Source organism: Zea mays, chromosome 4, assembly GCF_902167145.1.
Source record: "Zea mays cultivar B73 chromosome 4, Zm-B73-REFERENCE-NAM-5.0, whole genome shotgun sequence".
Lineage (NCBI taxonomy): Eukaryota > Viridiplantae > Streptophyta > Magnoliopsida > Poales > Poaceae > Zea > Zea mays.
The window spans coordinates 119,888,061-119,908,608 of NC_050099.1; the positions used below are offsets into that span (position 1 = coordinate 119,888,061).

Sequence of the window (20,548 nt, forward strand, 5' to 3'; positions counted from 1 at the left end):
CTTCGCCAAAAAATCTGCGAGGGGAGGCAGGAGTCACCTACAGAGACCAAACGGTCGTTCAAGAGGGCAGATGGCATCCGCATGGGAGATCTCTATGCAAACTTGCCATCTGGTTATAAGGTGATTTTACTGCATTTTGTCCATATTAAAACTAGGTGATGATGTCTGTGCGCTCAGATGAAAACATAGGGTTATGCAGAAGTATCATATCCGAACTACTCCGTACTACTTAGTAAGACCTTCTATCAGTTTATATGATAGTGCATTGAGTAGCGAAGGACGACTGTTTTTTTATCCTCATCAGAAAGACTCGTGGATAAAATATCGTGTGTTAAACTACCTGGCATATTGTTCATTCTGTTATCTCTTTCAGCTTGTTTGGGAATTGTGAACCTTAAGATTTAGTTAGTGTGTTCAGCCATTGGAGCTTCAATTTAAGGGCAGGCATTTTTCGTTGGAAGCTATTTTTCAGTATTTTTCTTTACCTGGAAAGCTTGACAGGGGTTTTTGATTCGTTTATATGAAGATAAGGATTCAATAGTCACTGCTACTTTTAGAAATTAAAGAAACATAAGCCCACTGAGGGCTTGTTCCGTTAGGGTGGATTGATGGGGATTGGAGGGGATTAAATCCCTCCCTATTCAATTTTCAGGTCCTAAAACGACAGATAAACAGTTGAGGCTGACTACTGTTGCCAAAACTGCATTATGCCAAAGATAGTCGGCGCTAAACTTGTAGCAGCATCTAGGTGTCTAACAACTGAACTATAACAGCATAAGCCTTTGTTGTCTTATCTTCTTGGAATTGGTTTTTATATTTCTAGGATACTCAGTGCCTTATTATGGAAAATCTTGTCATTTCTTCTTTTCCAAATGTTTTACCATGCGTAGATGATAGCCCCACTAAATTATTGCAATCATTTTTTAGATATTTAGCCACTGTGAACTATTAATTGAATTCAGTAAGTTTATTATATATGCATTTTATTTAGGAACAACTTAAATTAAACAGACAGCTATGGACATGATGCATTTGCATAGTTTGAGTGCTTAGCCAGGCTTCCCTTTGGCTTGTAAGGTCTGGAGATCGGAGAGACGATGAATTTGAACTGCCAAATTTGACAAAGTGGTTGTACTCTTTTGCCGTTGGATGTTTCATTTGGCATGTACTTCTATACTCTATTTGACTCCAAATAAAAGTCCATATGTACTCATGAACAAGAATTATAATGTAGTGCATAATATTGCCTAATCAATAAACATTATAAGGTAGGTGATTTGCATGTTAGGTCAGGTGAAGGGAATAATAGGAAACATTACAAAAGACACTGTTGCATTTGTATTTCTAGAATATTAAGGAAAAGTTGACGGACTTGTATTCTGGAATAATGATTACAAAGATGCGCTGATATTAGAAACGTTTTGACTTTTTTTTCTTCCAAACTAAGCTGATGCTATTTTTCACTGCTTCACAGATCCACACTAAGGAAACAATAGGTTGAGTGTGTCTTTCTCTCCATCACCTTTGCTTTTTCATATATTTGTCTTTCCTTGGTAGTTTCATACCAAAATACCTTTTGTGACTGGTTGCCAAATTTGCATCCTAAAAAATACCTTTAGATTATCATATAATTATACTTCTGAAAGGTTCTCAAAGCTTGATGATTTTTAGTGTGGGAATGTCATCTTTTCGGAAAGAGAAACACCCCCATACAAAGCAACATCTCCGCCATCAACGCCCTCGTATTTGGAATATAGACGGAGGGGCTGCTATGGTAAACAAGACACATATGGTGCCACCTAAATAAAATTTTCGTTTCTGGTTATATTTGTCCCTGACATATGTCAAGAGATTAGCGTTGGGTTGTAGTCATGCGATGTTTAAGTCTCCGAGAAGGCAAGAAGTCATTGCCAGCATTGCACATATCTCAAAAGTGAGAGGTAGTTGTTGCCAAAAGATGGGAAATAGATGTATTTTTCATGAAAAAGGGGTATGGATAATTTTTGTATATGATGATTACGTAGATTGGCCCGTAATTTATATTGTGTGGTTTCTGGTGCACCTAGGTTGGCATATGAACAGTTTGTGTTTTTTGATATATTTCACCAAAAGAAATCAGGATGGAGAGACTGCTCATGTTGTGGCAAGGTGAGGTGGCGACCCAAGCCTGCAAATTCTGCGATGAGATCCTCTGCAGTTGAGTGTAGTCTGAGTCCGCGGTGACTTTGTCACTCATGCGGTCGACTGCAGAAGAATCGATTCTACAAATTCTTGTGATGCCACAGTATTCTTATGAAACTCTACTGTTTCAGCGCCTCCATTGTGGATGTGTTGTTTCAAAGAACTCCTATGATCTACTTGACAGTGGAGGAATTCAATGTGTCACTTGTATGAAAAATTCAGCAGCTCAGTCTGTAAGTCCCTTTTTTGTCACATTGTTCACCTTTACTTTTCAAATATTCTGATTATATATTTTTTACAGGCTTCTGGCCAAGTGGTTCCAAAGCTTTTTCCATGTCCAAACAATCTGCTGTTTTTTGGTAAAAGAGACGAGTTATTGTCGAGTAGAAAATTTGCACAACCACCCTCTCTTATGTTGGATTCCAGAAATGATGATATTGCTATTGTAAATAAGAGTAATCACCTGTTCATGGTAAGCGACATAGAGGCTGGACAGAGCAGTAACATCTTGAGACAAAAAGAGATGGAGAATGGTCCAAGGCAGATTAAATGGGAACAACCAACCCTTAATATTGGGGACATGGGAAGACCTTTACTAACTAGGTCTCAAAGTGCATTAGAGTCACCTCAGTGTACTCGAAGAGATGACAATAAGGATCCAATTACAGATAGCACAACAAGTGAATCGTTTCCAGAGGCATGTGTGAGCATGAACCTAGGTATTACAAACAATGGAAATCGGATGGAGGCTACTTCAACAGCGGAAAGACCTATGCTATCGCCAACGATAGCCATTGCTGAAGGAAGAGATCTTGCCACTGCACTGTCCCCCCACAAAGGGCTCGGCATTTCCTGACCAGACCACCAAGGATTGGTGAGGGTGCAGCTTTTGATCCAACTAGAGACATGTTTCCGCATCTTCGTGTTGCTAGACCACCTGCTGAAGGAAGGGGCCGCAATCAATTACTTCCTTGGTATTGGCCAAGAATAACAGACCAAGAGCTGCAACAAATATCTGGAGAGTATCCTTGATAAGGTCTCCAGACATTTGAAATTGTCAACTTCATGGTGACATTGATCTCAGACATTTAGTAACTTATACATCAAGGCTCTAGAATAGCTCATTAGGCTTAAACCCGTATAATATGGTGCATAAATTTCTTGTGTAACAGATATAGTTTTTCTTTTATCTTCCTTGACTATATTTTGCAAGTTCAAATTCCACAATCGTTCCATTGTTCGAGAAGGTCCTAAGTGCGAGTGATGTAGGCCGCATAGGGCGCCTTGTTCTTCCAAAAGCTTGTGCCGAGGTAACTTTAACATCTGTTTGGCTTCCTTTTCATAATTTAAGCATGTTTTTATTGTATATTGCCGATTGTCTGATTTATCTTCCAAAAGTTGTTTGGAAGGAACATCAAAAGCATTTGACTTTCCTCATGTCCGGATTTTACAAAAATAAACATGTTATTATCCTGGATCAGAGTCTACATATATTCCATCCATGTATGAGAAACCATATATGAAGGGGATCGTCATCCTGTACATCGTGTATACTGTTAGAGTATATTTGGTAGTTTAGATATTGTGACTCGTAGACTGCCATATGTGTTAATATTTGGTAGTTTAGATATTGTGCCTCATAGTTTGACATATGTATTCGTGGGTTGTCTTATCTTCTAAGTAATGCTATATAAACTGTCTAAAGGGCTCAATGCAATACATTCATCCAATTACACCAATTCTATTCTCCTTCGTATGTTGACATGGAAGAATGAGGCAATTAGATAAGGATATTTGTTAGCTTTCTCAGTATTGTCTGAGTCTTTAAACGTAGCAGTAAAAGTTTTAGCACACCATTGTTTTAGTTATTATGATCTGAACAACCCGTTTTATATAGGGAACTCGTGGCAAATGCATCCTCACAACAGGACGATGGAGCTCAAGGCGTCAAGTGGTGGCTCACTCGGACTCGCGCTCCTCTGCAAGGCACTGTTCCCCATGAGGGTTCCCATTACCATTGCGCTCGCATCGCCTGTCACTAGGGCTCTGAGCCATTAGAGGCTCGTCAATTTATATAAATTTATGTTTTGTTGCAATGCACGGGCACATACTTATAAGATATTAAGATCGAAGATAATATATATATCGTTTGTTTTCAAGTATTACCTAACACTATCTAGATATACATAAGTTACCATGATATTATGTCTCCGTTGCAAAGCACGGGCACTCACCTAGTACATATTATTAATCTCACAAGCTTACACATGATTAAATCTCTAAGGTTCCCCTTTTATTTATTTTATTAAATGAATAAAACATACATCTACATTAGTTCATATTCAATCCTAAAAATTAGAGTGTGCAGACAGTAAGTGAAACCATTTTATTTAAACAGAGAATAATTCTATGAACATTTTGCAATTTGAATCACTAAATTTGGAGTTCATATGCAAAAGTTATGAAATAAACTAGTTTGGGAATTCAAAATATGAATTTAGGGCTAATTCTGTGAAAATTTAAAAGTCCAGGGCTAAATCTGCAAGATTATAGGGGTCTGCGCGCGAAAACCAGGGACGGCGGGTTGATTTCCAATAAACCGAGGGTCTCTTTAAGAAAACTACCGCACGAAGGGGTATCGGGTGAATCTAACTGTCAGATCTAAAACCAATGGCTGAGATTAGATCTGCGGTCGAGGGCGCACGCGCGAGCGGGCGAGCGCTGACAGGCGGGCCAGGGAGTGTCAGCGACAGAGGGGGAGAGCGCGCTGACCGAGTGGGCCCAGCGCCAGGGTACTTGGGCGCTGTCAGGCGGGCCAGGGCGCCAAGGCGCGCCTGCGCGAAGCGGTACCCGCGGTCCGGGCTGTTCAATCTGAATCGGACGGAGGGGATCAGACCAGGGAAGGGACGGCTGCGGGCGGCGCTGACAGGTGGGCCAGGGCGTCAAGCGCGCGTGCGCGAAGCGGTACCCGCGGTCTGGGCCGTTCGATCTGAATCGGACGGAGGGGATCAGACCGGGGGAGGGTGAACGGTTGCGGGCGGCGCTGCTCCTCTCCGCGGCGGTGAGGTCACCGGAGTTGAGGCAGGCATGAGCTAGGGGAGTCCGGGGTCGCTGGAGTTGAGCAAAGAGGAAGAGGGCACCACGGCGAACTCAATGGCGGGGAAGAGGCCATGAATCCACGGGCAGAGAAGGGAGAACGGCGATGAGAAGGTCTCGGGCGGGTCAGAGAAACTCTGGTGAGCCATTCCAGCCACGGGGAGGGATCCTAAGGCGCGCTAAGGCCTGGGCTAACTTCAGCAGAGGCAGGGGTGACACAGGGACCTACTCCGGTGAACTAGACCGGGCTATATCGGCCGGCCATCGCGCGAGCACGGCGAACCGCCGCGGCCGAGCACCGACGAAGGTGAAATTGGCCGAACACAGGGCACAGTAGCGGAAATTGGGCACGGGGATGGGTGTCTCACCTCGGGGCGGAGCTCGGGGAGGCTTGGAGCGGTCTCCGGCGAGCTGGATGACCGGGAACGCGGGCGCGGGTCTCCGGCGGCGGCTGGCGGCGTGAGCAAAGCGCGAGAGAGGGTGAAGCTGAGCGAAATGAGACGAGGGGTGTGCGCGGGGCACTGGCGGGGCTCTAAGAAGGGAGCTAGGCGCGTCGGCGGGCGTCGTGGCCGAGAAATCCGGCGACGTGCGCGAGTGCACACGCACCGGTCCACGGCGAACGCGGAGGGGGCGGAACTGATAGGGCAGGCCCACGGCGCAGAGAGAGAAGAAAGGGGTGTGCGGGGCAATGGCTCGACGACTAGCGGACCGGGCCCGCGAGACATTGAGAGAGAGGAAGCGCGCGGGGAAGAAAACTGGCGCCGACAGGCTGGCCCCACTGGGCAGTGAGCGAGGGAGGGAGGGCGCGCGGCCTGGCTGGGCCAACTGGGTTGGTTTGGGCTGTTTTCTCCTTTTCTTTTTCCCTAAATTTTCTAATTCCTTTTCCATTTCTTTTTCTCTAGGGTCTTTCAAATCCAAATTCAAACCAGGTTTCAAATTCAAATAAATTCAAACTTGTGCAACACTTCAAAGAATATTTTAAACTCGGCATTATGCAACATGTCATGACTCATAAGGTTTTGGCAAAAATAAATAATTAACCTCCACTAGTTTAGGCTATCTCTAATCAAAAAGGAAAAAGGGAGAATGAATCTAGAGAGAGAGAAAACCTAGAGTGAGAAAAAGAAGAGTAACACATGATTTTGGGTGATAATTAGAAAGAAATTTTATACCCACAAAATCAGGGTGTTACAAATTAATAGGCATTTGCAAAAACCCTCTTGACAGCTAAGAGAACTTCTTCAGGAGGGGCTTTTATTTAACCAAAGGAAAAGCATTTGAAACAGGGGGGATTTTCAAAAACTTAAGAATGCTTTTAGAAATCATATTCTTATACCATTGGCTAATAGCAAAAAAATTTGAAAATACTTTTCCAAAAGAATTGCAAAAACAAGCTAAATGGTGCAAATGAGGTCCAATATGTTAAAAATATAAAAACCATCATATATGCTTAGAACTGCTTTCAATCCAAAGTAACTTATGCACATCTGTCAAAATGCAAACTAGTTAATTTCTACAATTTATATTTGCTTTGGTTTGTGTTGGCATCAATCACCAAAAAGGGGGAGATTGAAAGGGAAATGGCCTCACCATTTCCTATAATCGATTTTGGTGTTTGACAACCATCACAAACTTAATGGATTAACTAGTTTGCCTAGTTGATATTTTTCTTAGGTGCATAAAGTTCATAAACATACAAAGAAAATGACCTTCAGACAATCCTACAAGTTTGGAGCAAGATAGACTTGTTGCAGCCAGTGGCGCACCGGACTGTCCGATGCCCTGGCTGGAGCACTTCGCGAACATGCTGCTCTTGGGTTTTCTCAGCGCTCGTCCACTAAAAATCACCAGACTGTCTGGTGTGCCACTGGACTGTCCGATGAGCCCACGGAGCAACGGTCAACTTCGCCAACAATCGACTGCACAACAGTCTGACCGCTAGAGGTCAGAAGACAGTCTGCGATGTCAGATCGCACCGGACTATCCGGTGTGCCACCGGACTGTCCGGTGCAGCAAAAGGACAGAATTCTTCAACTGTCAACAGCTCCAAACCCCAACGGTCCGCTGACGTGGCACGCACCGGATAGTGAATAGTGTTGTGTCCGGTGCACCACCGGACTATCCGGTGTGCCCATCGACAGAGTAGTTAGCCAACGGCTAGAATAGTGGTTGGGGCTATAAATACCCCCAACTACCACCATTCAAGCCATCCAATCATCTCAGTCTCTTCATTCAATACAAGAGCAAAGATTACACTCTAAAGACACATTCAAAGCCTTAAATCCTCTCCAAGTTCCAAAATCAAGTCAAGTGATCTAAAGTGTTTAGTGAATTGCGAGAGGGTGATTTGTGTTTCTTTTGTTGCTCTTGTTGCTTGGTTGCTTTCTTCTCCTTCTAATCTTTTCAAGTGTTTTGTAAAGCAAGCAAGAGACACCTAATTGTGTGGTGATCCTTGCGGGGTTTTTGTGACCCGTGAGATTAAGAAGAAGCACTCGACCGGTCTAGGTGACCGATTGAGAGAGTGAAAGGTTGAAATAGACCCGATCTTTGTGGCCTCCTCAACGGGGAGTAGGTTCTTTGGAACCGAACCTCGGGAAACAAATCGTCGTGTCCACTTGTGCTGATCTTCACCATTCGATTTGTTTCTCCCCTCCTCTCTCTCTCTCTAAAGTTCTCTTGCTCACATTGTTTTGAGTTTGCTCCCAAAGTTATCCGTATTGATTGAGCAACTCATAAGCAAGAAAGAACTATCTTCCACACTCCGAATTCACTATTATTTATATCTAACCCTAACCCTGGGTGAAGTACGTGTTCAATGTTTATAATTTTTAGGTTTCGCCTATTCACCCTAACCCCGACTTTCACTTACACAGATCAAATTAGTCACACCCTTATGAGGACCAACTGGGAGTACTCCGATAACTCAAAAACATCATCATACATCATGTTTCTAATCCTTAGTGGAGAGTATAGGCTCTATCTATACCACTATATAATCCACCCGTTTAAACTTTGCAAAACCCACACAACCAAATCACTCCCTACACCCATAACTATAGATGGCTAAACGGACCGTCCCGGCCCAGCCCGGCACGGCCCGTGTTGGGCACGGCCCATTTTAGGCATGGCCCACCAGGGCTGGCTAGCGAATCGGGCCATGCCGGACGGGCCCACGTGGCGCGGTAGCGGTCCAGGCACGGCCCGTCGGCCTGCTAGTCGTGTCGGGCTGGCCCAGTAGCACGCTGGTCCATCTGAGTATATTGTATAATTCAGCAAAAAATATGTAGCTAATGGGGCTTAAACACACAATCACGTGTATGAGAGACTTAAACACACCCACCTAACTAGTGCGGTTGTAGTTTTATTGTGTTATATGTTGAATTCTTTTACTTAATATATGTAAACTACTAATTTTAAAATAAAAAATGTAAGTGTGTGTGCCTGTGTCGGCACTACGCTCAAGATGGCGGCCTAGGCACGGCACTGACACTATGCTAGCCGAGCCGGGTCGTGACCGTGTTTTTTCGTGTCGTGCCTAAGCTAGTCCATCGTGTTAGTACCAATTGACCATCTATACCATAACCTACACTAAATTCACCTGATCCACTGTCGACCCATCCACTCTTTGAGATCGTTGTGTTAGCACATGCTATATGCTAATGATACTTCAAAAGAAGATTATGATGCTTGTAATCCTTTTTACTTTGAACAGTTTTTAAGCAATTAAATTGTTTTTATTACTAGAATTATTATGCTAGAATAATATTAGGACTTGAGATAAGTTCGTGCTAGAAATAGAAAACATTTCTAGGTACACAGAATGAAATAGACTATTCAATAGTATGTAATGGTTGCGAAAATAAAATTTAAATTAGTCTAGTTCAACACATATTGATACTTTCAGAATTTACTCCATAGAAAGTATATCTTGCCTTCTAGCTTAATCACTCAACGGTTCATTTAATTACACGAGCATTGAGGAAGCCAGTTTGATAATTTACAGAGTATTAACACAATATGCGAAAAAAAGGTGAATCCAGACAGAAGTATACTACGTAAGCACCGAGGGTGCATCATCTTAGCACCACAAACTACAGCAAAACCAGACAGTATCTCATCAGTTGAGAACTCGGTCTTGCTAGGAGCTTCATTTTATTAGGTGTCGAAAGTCCCCGCTGGCATGTACTTGCTTCACCTGTTTGTCATACTCGTCCTCGCCGTCGTATTGCTCATCCTCCCCATCCTGCTCGTCATCCTCAGGTTTCTTCCCATCTTCCTGCTCTTCTTCCTCTGCCCAACCAAAACCAGCCACTGGAGCAGGCGACTGGGGCGGCGTGCGGGCCTCCTCTACGATCTTCATGATCTCTTCGACTGTTTGATCAGAGAAGGTGGGGGCACCGTTGTCCTTCTTGTAGTACTTCGCTTGCGCAGCTTCTGTAAGCTCTCTGGGCAAATTCTTCAGGAACCAGGGGTGATTCCTAATCTCCCTAATTGTTATTCTCTGAAGAAATGAGGTGATATGGAATTAAGGTGGTGGTAAACCATAGTAAAATGATCGAGGCTTTGCAGGATTCACTGCCCAACAGTACCTTTGCAGGATTTGCGACGAAGATCCTAGCAAGGAGCTGTCTGCAATCCTGGGATATGTGGACATACTCTGGTATCTGGTATTGAATTGACACTATTCTCTGAAAAAAAAGGATATGGGTGCACAAAATCTTAGAAAAATAATTTCAAAGTGCAAGAGCCCATGATTTAGAGTATGATGAACGAGTGAACTGTTACCCCAATCGTTTTTCTGAAATTCTTGGGATCATCGGGGTCCTCAAAAGGGTATGCACCAACCAGCATCACGTAAAGAGTCACTCCACAAGACCAAACGTCTGCCATCTGCAACACACATTACAAAATGTAATGAACCCCATCATGAGAAGGGGAAGAACGAGGTTTGACTCAGGTCATGGGTCCGACTTCAGATAGTGAATTTCAAGCTGATGTTAAAAAAATCCCCTCATCTATGACATGCCAAAGCCAATGCCAAAACACAGGTCTAAAATCTAGCTCAGATTCTCACACAGACAATTGTGCCTCATGTGTGGTTGCGAAAGGGATCTAGGAAGGTTTCTTGATCCGTATAAGATCTTCTCTTGGCAAAATGTCTAGGGCTGTCTTACCCCCAGGAGGTTTTTTTTTTTTGAGAAGAACACGAACATCAGTTTCAAGGAAGTAGGTGCCCTTACTATAACCTATAAATAAAAATTTGAGCTCCAATATAAAGGAAACATGCTATAGTCCAACAGCCAAGCACAGAAGCACTTGTATTTTATGTTACAAGATAAATAAACCTATTTTATCTGTAACATACTATTGACTGCAGCCATTGTGCTTAAACAGAAAAAAATTTGAAGATAATTTTTCCTAAGCTTGTGGTAGCGTGAGTTAAAGGCATATCCACTGGCGATGAAACTTATATCAAACACTTCAGTTAAAATATAAGAGAAGCAATGAAACAATAACACATCACTACGGACTGGGCAATAAAAACCTTGAACATATACAATTATATCGACAGATATATTAAACAGTATATGGCGACTTCAACAATTATCTGTCACTTCATAAGATCAACAACAACAATAATAAAGCCTTAGTCTCAATCAAGTTAGAGTAGGCTTGGTAGGAACGCCTCTGTTACGAAGGTTATAGGAGTGGGTAATAGCATGGAGATGATTGGACGAGCGGGGGCGAAGGGGAGCCGTGCTGCTGCCGGCTGGAGAACACAGGTGAGGCAACGAACAATCCTTTCTTTTTAGTGCCCCCCGCAGTCGAAACTCTAGCCACTGCAGATGTTGAGACTGGACCGAAACTCTGCAAACACCAGCGACGGAAGCCCCTTGGTGAAGACGTCGGCGAACTGGGAGGCGGTCGGGACGTGAAGAACGCGAACAGCTCCACAGGCGACCCGTTCGCGGACAAAGTGAAGATCGATCTCGACATGTTTCATGCGCTGGTGCTGGACGGGGTTGGTGGAGAGGTAGACGGCGCTGACGTTGTCGCAGAAGACCAGGGTGCTCGTGGCCAGCGGACTATGGAGCTCTTGGAGCAGCTAGCAGAGCCAGGCCGCCTCAGCCACGCCGTTTGCCACGGCGCGGTACTCGGCCTCAGCGCTAGAGCGAGAGACGACCGGTTGGCGCTTTGACGACCAGGAGATGAGGCTGTCTCCGCGGAACACGACATAGCCCGAGGTGGACCGGCGCGTGTCGGGATAGCCCGCCCAATCGGCATCGGTGTAGACGCGAAGCTCCGTGGTCGGGGACCAGCGTAGAAGGAGTCCGAAGTCAAGGGTGCCACGCAAGTACCGCAGGATCCGCTTCATCGCGGTGAGGTGCGGCTGCCGAGGGTCGTGCATGTGGAGGCACACCTGCTGGACAGCGTAGGCGATGTCGGGCCCGGTGAAGATGAGGTACTGAAGTGCCCCGACAATGCTCCGATAGCCGGTCGGATCGGCGACCGGGGGGCCGGCGGCGGAGACCTTGCCCTGCGTGTCCACCGGGGTCGCGCAGGGCTTGCACTCGGCCATGCAAGCACGCTCAAGAAGGTCGACGGTGTACTATCGCTGGTGAATGAACATGCCCTGGGGATGGCGCTCGACGGTGACCCCCAGGAAGTGGTGGAATACCCCCAGGTCCTTCATCGCAAACTCCTGCTGGAGGCAGGAGATGATGCGACGCAGGAGCCCAGGGGAGGAGGCGGTGAGCACAATATCGTCGACGTAGAGGAGGAGGTACGCCGTGTCCGGGCCGCGACGGAGGAGGAATAGGGACATGTCCGACTTGGCTTTGACGAAGCCCTGCGAACACAAGAAGGTGGCGAAGCGACTGTACTAAGCCCGGGGGGCCTGCTTGAGGCCGTAGAGGGATTTGTTGAGCTTGCAGACCATGTCGGGGTGAGCAGGGACGACAAACCCAACGGGCTGAGTGCAGTAGACCGTCTCCGTCAGGGTGCCATGGAGGAAGGTGTTCTTCACATCGAGCTGGTGGACCGGCCAGTACCTGGACAGCGCGAGAGTCAGGACAGTCCGGACGGTGACAGGCTTGACCACCGGACTGAAGGACTCGTCGTAGTCGACCCCGGGACACTAGGTAAAGCCCCGGAGCACATAGCAGGCCTTGTACCGCTCCAGGGACCCGTCGGCGTGCAGCTTCAGCTTGAAGATCTATTTCCCGGTGACCACGTTGGCACCATGGGGACGAGGCACCAGGTCCTAGGTGCGGTTAGCCTGGAGAGCCTCGTACTCCTCTTCCATGGCACGCCGCCACTGCGGGTCGGCAAGCGCACCACAGACAGTCGTGGGCACCGGCGATAGGGCCGGAGAAGAGGTCACGGAGAGAATCAAGCGATCAGGGACCCGGAGGACACACGTCGCGCGTCGGGTGGCCATCAGGTGGATGTGGCGAGGATCCCGGTGGTCGATGACGGGGTGATAGGCCGGGGGCTCGGCGCGAGGGCGAACCGGTGCACCGCGACGACCGCGGTGCTGGTACGTCTGGATGGGGTCGGTGTAGCGAGACGACGGGGTCGTACATGACGGTGCGAGAGACGTCGGAGCCGGACGGGGCTAGGCGGGAGACGCTGAGGCCGCATGTGGCGACGGAGGGGATGCCGAGGCCGCACGTGGCTGTGCGGGGGAGGGTGACACCGATGGGGTCGCGCGAGGCGACACAGGGGACGCCGAGGCCGCACGAGGTTGTGAGGGGGAGGGCGTCGCAGGCGGGACCGCGCGGGCTGGCATGGTGGACGGACCTGTAGGGAAGGGGGGTACGACAGTAGGGGACACAAGGTCGAGATCGAGGAACACATCGAGCTCGAGCAGAGAGGCAGTGGAAGAAGAGGAAAAGGGAAAATCCAACTCGTCGAAGACGACGTGATGAGAGATGAGGATTCTATGTGAGGTGAGGTTAGGACAACGGTACCCCTTATGGTCGGAGGAGTATCCGAGGAAGACACAACGAGTGGAGCTGGGCGCTAATTTATGAGGAGCAGTGGAGGCGAGATTAGGGTAGCAAGCGCACCTGAAGACACGAATATGATCATAGGAGGGGTGGATGCCGAAAAGAGCAAAGTAAGGAGTGGAGTGGGCAATCGCCTTGGTGGGTAGACGGTTGAGGAGGTAGTTGACAGTGGTGAGGGCCTCAACCCAATAGTGAGTAGGAAGGGAAGCCTGAAAGAGCAGAGAGTACATGGCATCGTTCACTGTGCGAATCATGCGCTCAGCCCTACCGTTCTGAGGAGACGTGTAGGGGCACGACATACGGAGGTGGACGCCGCGAGAGAGAAAAAAGTCATGGGACGCATTGTTATAGAACTTGCGCCTGTTGTCACACTGGACAATCCGGATGGTGCGGCCGAACTAAGTGGAGACCCAAGCGAAGAAGTGAGACAGGGTGGGATAAGTGTCCGACTTCTAACGTAAAGGAGAAGTCCACAAATAGTGCGAGAAGTCATCGAGAATGAGTAAATAATAATTATAGCCAGAAATGCTAATTACAGGGGATGTCCATACATCACAGTGTATCAGATCAAAAATGTCTGCTGCCCTAGAAGAGGAGGTGGGGAATGGGAGCCTAACATGGCGACCTAACTGGCAAGCATGAGAGGTGCTCAAAAGATCCCCTACAACCAGAAATAGAGGTACTACTAGAGAGCTTGGACATCACATCACGCCCGGGCTGGCCGAGACGACGATGCCAAGTCACAGAGGAGGCGGCCGCTGCAAGAACAGGCGGGGCAGAGGTCGATGTAGGGAAAGCAGGCAGGCGAAGCGTGTAGAGGGGCCCTGGGCTGTCACATCGAGCGAGAAGGGTCCTGGTGGCAAGATCCTTCACAGACAGACCAAACGGATCAAACTCCATAGAACAAGAGTTGTCAGTAGTGAACTGACAAACAGAAAGAAGATTTTAAATGATGTTGGGGGCGACAAGGACGTTGGTTAAACGGAAAGGACCGGGAAGGACCGTGTCACCTACTGAGGTGACGGGTAGGGCAGATCCGTTTCTAACAACGATGGAAGAAGGGAGGGGTGGGGGAGAGGTGGAAGATAGAATACCTGCGTCCAGGTGGTGTGGTAGGAGGTGCCGGAGTCAGCCACCCAATCAGAGACTGAGGTGGGCGAGGACAGCGTCATCGTGGAGAAGGAGCTAGCGAGAGACTGCGCGTCCCACCCATTAGTCTAGGGCCCCCACACGGGATGGGTCGTAGACCCCGGGAGTGGAAGGAGCCCCTGCTGAGGCTAGGGAGGAGCCGAGGGCGCCGTTGACGGTGGAGCGGCAAAGAAGACCTGCTGAGAGGTGGTGGGGCGAGGGGCCGAGGCACCCGCGGACGACCCGGGCCACATGTGGATGGTGCCAGTCCACGGGTTGTAGAAGGATGGTCAGTGAGTACCACCCGGAGAGCTGCCCCGGCAGCCCGACGGGCCACCGCGACCACTCTTGCGACCGCGGCCACGACAACCCCCCCCCCCCGGAGCCAGCAGGCTACCGAAGAGCTCCAGAGGGCGGTGGGGCCGAAGTGCGGTGAAGAGGAACCCCCCAAAGTCAGAGGGGGCAGCCCAAGACGCGCTGTAGAGCGTCGTGGCGGGAGTGGTGGTCGCAGTGGCGAAGAGGCGAAGAGGCGAAGCTCGCAGTGTTATTAAAACTACGTTTAAACGTCAAAACTCTAATTAGAGGTTGAAATCACGTTTTAGCGTTTTGGCGTTCTAAACTGTAAAACACAGTGTTTTATGCATTTTAGACCATTAGCTATTTTTGGGTCATGTCTATTAGTTACTTTTATGGTTCAATCCAGCTCATGGGTGAAGTTTTGGTAAGCCACTAACCTCTCTGTTTTGGTATTTAACTTCATATTATTGTCTGAAATTATGATATATTGGTATTTTTCCTATATTGTTTAAAACTACGTTTAAACAAAGTTTAAACGTTTAAAAGTCAAAATTTCACCCATGAGCGTTCCAACGTTTTATCGTTTTAATAAGCTTGGAAGCTCGTCGAGAAGCAGATCGTTCTTGGCCTCCGCAAAAGTGGGAAACGGCTTCATGCGGGTAAAGATGGGTGTCACGCATCGAAGCGAGGGCTCAAGCCGCGTAGGAGGTTGAGCACGAGGCTCTCATCGGTGATGGGGGGCCCGAGGGTGTGGAGAGTATCCGCCATCGTCTTCATCTGACGGCAGTACTCGTCCACAGAGAGATTGCCCTGAGCAAGCTGGCGGAAAGCGGTCTCAAGGTACAGAATCTGAGTCTGGCGGTTGCCGAGGAACTGAGCCTCAAGGGCACCCCAGATCCGATGAGCAATATCGTCCGGTACTCGAACGATGTCCTAAAGTTCGGCCATGAGGGTGCCATGAATCCAAGAAAGCACCACCTCATCCATCAGGAGCCAATCCTCCGTCGGGTCAGTGACCGGGGAGAGGACGTGGTCAGCGAGGGCGTAGCGGCGAAGGGTCTGCAGGACCTGGTCATGCCACTGAGGGTACAGAGTGGAGTCCGGCGCGAGAACGTCGGTGATGGTTGCCCGGATGCTGGTGAGGGCCGCCGCCTGAGCGTGAAGAGAGGCGCGAAGAGTTGAGGCTAGGGCGGGCGCAGGCTTGAAGGTGTCGACGGTGTGATGAGCGGACGTGGGGGAGCCATCCGACACGACCTTGCCAGTGAGCCGGTGGTAGGTCTCGACGTATTGGCGCTCGATGGCGTCAACAATCGCCCGCTCCTGCTCAAGAGCACGGGCGGCGTCCTGGGCCCGCTGGCAAGCCGCCGTAACGGCTGCCCGGGTGGCGAGGAGGATGGTTGCAGCTTCATCCGAAGGAGCGCGCAGGGATGAGGTGATGGCGGACGGCTGGCTGTAGACAGTCATCAGCGGTGGACAGTCACGCACGTGGGCCCCAACTGTCATGCCGAGCGAGACATGGGGAAAACCCGGCGCCAAACAGCTGGGAGCGAAGCAGGGCAGCATCCAGCAGGGAGAGCGCGCTGGAAGGGAACCTAGGGGAGAGGACAGCAGGGGCCGGCCGAGTCCCGTCGGGGCCCAGGGAAACAACAGGGATCGGCCGAGACCCGTCGGGGCCAGGGACGACCGCCAGGGGGGCGGACGACACGGATCCGGCGGACAGAGGGTTGGCCGGCGCGGGTCGGGTGGGGGAGGTAAGGCTGGCGCGGCCGGATCCGACGGCGGCGCGGGCGGAGGAGGTGCGGCGGCGACGACGAAGATAGACCCCGGCAGCGCGCCGGCAGCGGGGGTGGCGCGCGCAGGGCCAGGCGTGGCCGCCAGGGGTGTGGTGAGCGCCGCCCGGTAGGAGAGGGAGAGGGGGAAAGGAGTCGCCGACGGCGGCGGAGGGAGAGGGCGACGGTCGGTCGGCAATGGTGGCGGCGGCCGGCCGGTTGGTGGCGACGACGGCTGTAGGAAGGGAAGGGGGAAAAACCTAAGGCTCTGATACCATGTGAGAGTGTGTAGTGCTCAGGAAAACCTTAGCTACAGGGATACAAATACAGAGAACCCTAATGGCCCAGGCCCATATGCATAAGCACTCTAACACTTAGATTGACCAATGCATAACATCATAGTTTACAGACGTGGGACTTTATGGTCCGACTCAAAAAGACTTTCCTCAACCTAAGGACTCTAAACAAACTCTCCTCAACCTAAGGATTCTAAACATACTTCTCCTAATCCTTATATGTGCGGCCATCTATAATGGGCCGGTTAGTAGGCTGTTTAGGCCTCCTACTATATAATACCATAACAAGGCTAGAGTTGAAACCAAACAGGAACCATAAGTCAAGGTTCATAAGACCAATCATGAAAAATCATTTATAACAATTTGTTGCCAAAGTAAGCATGGGATATAGACAAATGAAATGGAAAATCAGATAGGTGAAAAAAGTGAATTGCACTATTGGAAAACTCCAGAGTAGCCCAAAAGCAAATCAAAGAATTAGGCACCTTCAAAATTTGACAAAGCTTCTTGAAACCAATAATGCATAAATACTGAGCAATGTCCATTGCATAAACTAATCTTGGTGACATCTAAGGTTTCTCTTTCACAAGCTCAGGTAACAAAATTTAAATGACATAAAGGAAATTTTGCAAGCAGTTTGGTATGAGTATGACATTCCAAAAGGTGAGAAACAAGGTATCATAATTGAATGTTAAACAGTATCCACATCAGGCAGGACCAGCAAAGAGGATAAAAAGCAAAGGATAAAGGCAAAAAACAATGAAGGGCCACAGACAACCAACAGGATATCCAGTATGACATAGTTACATGAAAAGATAAGACCTGAAGGGGGCAGAGATCATTGCACACATGAACTAGAGCAGGAAAAATGCTGGGAAAATGGTCATGAAAATGACATAAAAGTATGATACATGGGAACAAAATAGGACTTATAAACATGCCCACAGGACATCTCCACGATAAGGAGTTTATCATGAGCAAGGATTTCATTTCATTTTAGTGGTTTTCCTTTTCATGTTATCTAAAGAGATGAAAATGACATTTTGGAGTTGCTGCGGGAGTTTAAGAGAAAAGTTTGATGGATCAACAGAATACAAGTGTGGAAGATCTCTTTTATTTAACAATCCTCACTATAAGCATATCATTTAAATTAGACATGGCGATAAGATTTGCGCATCAACAGAATCTTGTGCTTTTCTCCACAAATCAAACTGTCATCATATATCACTACCCACAAATGCCATGAAGACAAGACAGCATGTAATAGAGTATGAATCTAATCACGATTAGAATCCACACATGAAAGAGAAGCAGGCATAATCCACCGGGGCAAAGTTGAGCATTAGACAAGTGGAAAAAAAATGTCCCAGTGACACAGAATGAACATTTCTTTAGGCAAGCACCCCATGCTTCTTTGAAAAAAATGTCAACACAAATAATTGAAGTACTTGGAAGTTGGAATTTGGAATCTATCTACAGAGATAGGGATAACAAGCCAATCCTGGCGTGTGGGGCCAGGCCCACACCCTGCCTACTAGGTCTAAGGACGAAAGTCCAAAAAATCCAAAATCACTGATCAGAGAAGGGTTCCACGAGCCTGGTCCATAAGGCAGAAACTCATGCTGTACTGGGGCCACATAGCAATGCAAGTGGTGCTGTCATGCACTGGGTCCAGAAATCTAAAGGAGCTGCGGGACTAGGACTACTACAGTATGGCCAGCGTCACTGAGCAGACTGGCAACAACACACAAGCAGAGGCGATGCCAACAAAAAAAGCTGCAGTAACCTTTCCCAAAAATAAGGGCTATAGTGATATATTAAAAGGATACAAATCACAGCACTGACCTTGCCGTCGTATTCCCGGCGAGAGAGTACCTCCGGAGCAATGTACGCCGGAGTTCCAACCGTGGATTTAGGCTTTGAGTGCAGCAGCGATGACTGGAGCAAAGAAAGTTGTTAGCAGCTCATCACACTGCTACAGTATTTGTTTAAGTATTGCCTCATTCTCTGTTTTGAGAGTGAATTTTCCACGAAGCTGGAGGAAGGCATCAATTTTACTTCTTTCTTTAAGAAGGCAATAATAATTCTTTAACAAGGCAATAAAAGGCACGAGTTGGATAAGCAGTGCGAGTGTGAGAAAAAGCAGCACAGTTCCGTGTCAAAATTTGGGTCCTCGTATCCCCTAATCTAATCTTACAGGAAACTAGTCAATTGTACCTTAGAGTAGCCAAAGTCGCAGATCTTTAGGCGCGGCGCCGGGCTGCCATCCAACAGCGTGTTCTCCAGCTTCAAGTCCCGGTGACAAATTTGCTGAGAGTGAATCCAAACAAAATTTGCATTCGCACACCTCATCAGCATGGATTTTTTTTGTGGGTACCTTTTTGTTGCATAAAGAGAACACTTCGCTTTTTACTTGGTTGGTGTTCTCACCATGAAGTGGCAGTAGCTGACACCGCAGATAAGCTGCTGGAAGAAATACCTCGCCTAGTAGGATTAATAAAAAATATAAAAAGGAAGAGAGAATATCACGTCAAGCCCAACCCAAATGGTTTTGGGAGTTGTAGGGAAACAGCCTAATCGGAACAAACGAGTGATCACCTCGTCCTCGCTGAACCTCCCGGCGCTGCAGATCCTGTCGAAAAGCTCGCCGCCGGCGGCGTACTCCATGACGATAGCGAGGTGCGTGGGCGTGAGCACGACCTAGGGGAAAAAAACAGGGGTCCTAAATGATGAAACGAACAATAAGAAGAAGAAAAAAGGTAGAGAAAAAAAACGTGCTTCAGCGGCAGCAGGGGAGGTGTGCAGGAAACACTCCGTACGCGAAATCCAATTCCCTTTCTGTTTGGCTCACCTCCTTGAAGCGGATGATGTTGGGGTGCCGCAACGAGCGGTGGTTTATGATCTCCCTCGCCACATTCTCGTCAATCTGCGGGCAGAGAAATTAACCCGTAAGGAAGATCGAAAGTTCCGGAATCAAACGCGAGAACTTGAATCGGAGGCCGCCCGCGCCGCACCTTGAGCCCCCTCGGGATGTACTTCATAGCGACGAGCTCCTTGGTGTCCTTGTTCCGCATCAGCCGCGCCACCCCGAAGTTGCCGGAACCGATGTCCTTGAGCAGTTCGTACCTCTCCATGGATCCCTGGGTCGCCGCCGGACTGGCGGGATTGGAGGCGGGCGCGTAGGGAATTCAAGGGGGGTTTTGCCGCCGCGAGGAGCGGTGAGAGCTCGTGGGAGAGGAGGAATGGGAGGAGCCTGGCCTGGCTGGATTCGAGGCTCCTCCTCGTTCGGCTACTACTGCTAGCGCGGCCCGCGGGGTTGCTTTTGCTTGTGTGCTTTGTCTCCGCGATTGGGTTTGCGCGTGATTGCGATCGCGCCGCGCGGGTCACTACTAGTTTATACGCGGTGATTATACGATGTGGCACAGTGGAATCGATGGTTGTTTTGTTTGTCTCTGCGACGGACTCCGGTTTAGCAGTTTTTGAGTTTTGGTCCTCATCCTCAAACAAAATCGTCCGGTGTCGGGTGTTGCAATGCAAGAGCACCAATCAGCGCACAAAACAGGAAATTCCTCCACTTCAGAATCCATTTGAGGGAAGTCGATCGTCATGCGAAAGAATCCATTTGAGCCAGGGGTTTTATTGAAGTTCGCTAACCTATATAAACTTTAGCAAACTCTATATATAATCTCTAGTAGTGCAAAAAAATGCACATCTAACAGTTAGCAGCGCGCATGTACGCAACGCAAGAGGCAGGCTGCAAGCCAGGAGG

At 48.3% G+C, this 20,548-nt stretch overlaps 1 protein-coding gene and 1 pseudogene across 1 annotated transcript; one reads left to right on the top strand and one right to left on the bottom strand.

Annotated features, from left to right (window-relative positions):
- Positions 1-1,979: 1,979 nt before the first annotated feature.
- LOC103653620 (B3 domain-containing protein Os07g0679700-like) lies at positions 1,980-3,486 on the top strand (annotated as a pseudogene).
- A 5,598-nt stretch (positions 3,487-9,084) lies between these two features.
- On the bottom strand, positions 9,085-20,063 carry LOC100216941 (putative snRK/SAPK family protein kinase). The gene is made up of 9 exons (NM_001143324.1): positions 19,794-20,063; positions 19,631-19,705; positions 19,378-19,479; positions 19,210-19,263; positions 18,997-19,089; positions 18,625-18,717; positions 10,063-10,167; positions 9,867-9,965; positions 9,085-9,778 (listed from the first exon to the last, which is right to left on the bottom strand). Exons 1-9 carry the CDS (start codon positions 19,911-19,913, stop codon positions 9,425-9,427), a joined length of 1,095 nt encoding a protein of 364 aa, NP_001136796.1. The 5' UTR covers positions 19,914-20,063; the 3' UTR covers positions 9,085-9,424.
- Positions 20,064-20,548: the final 485 nt, after the last annotated feature.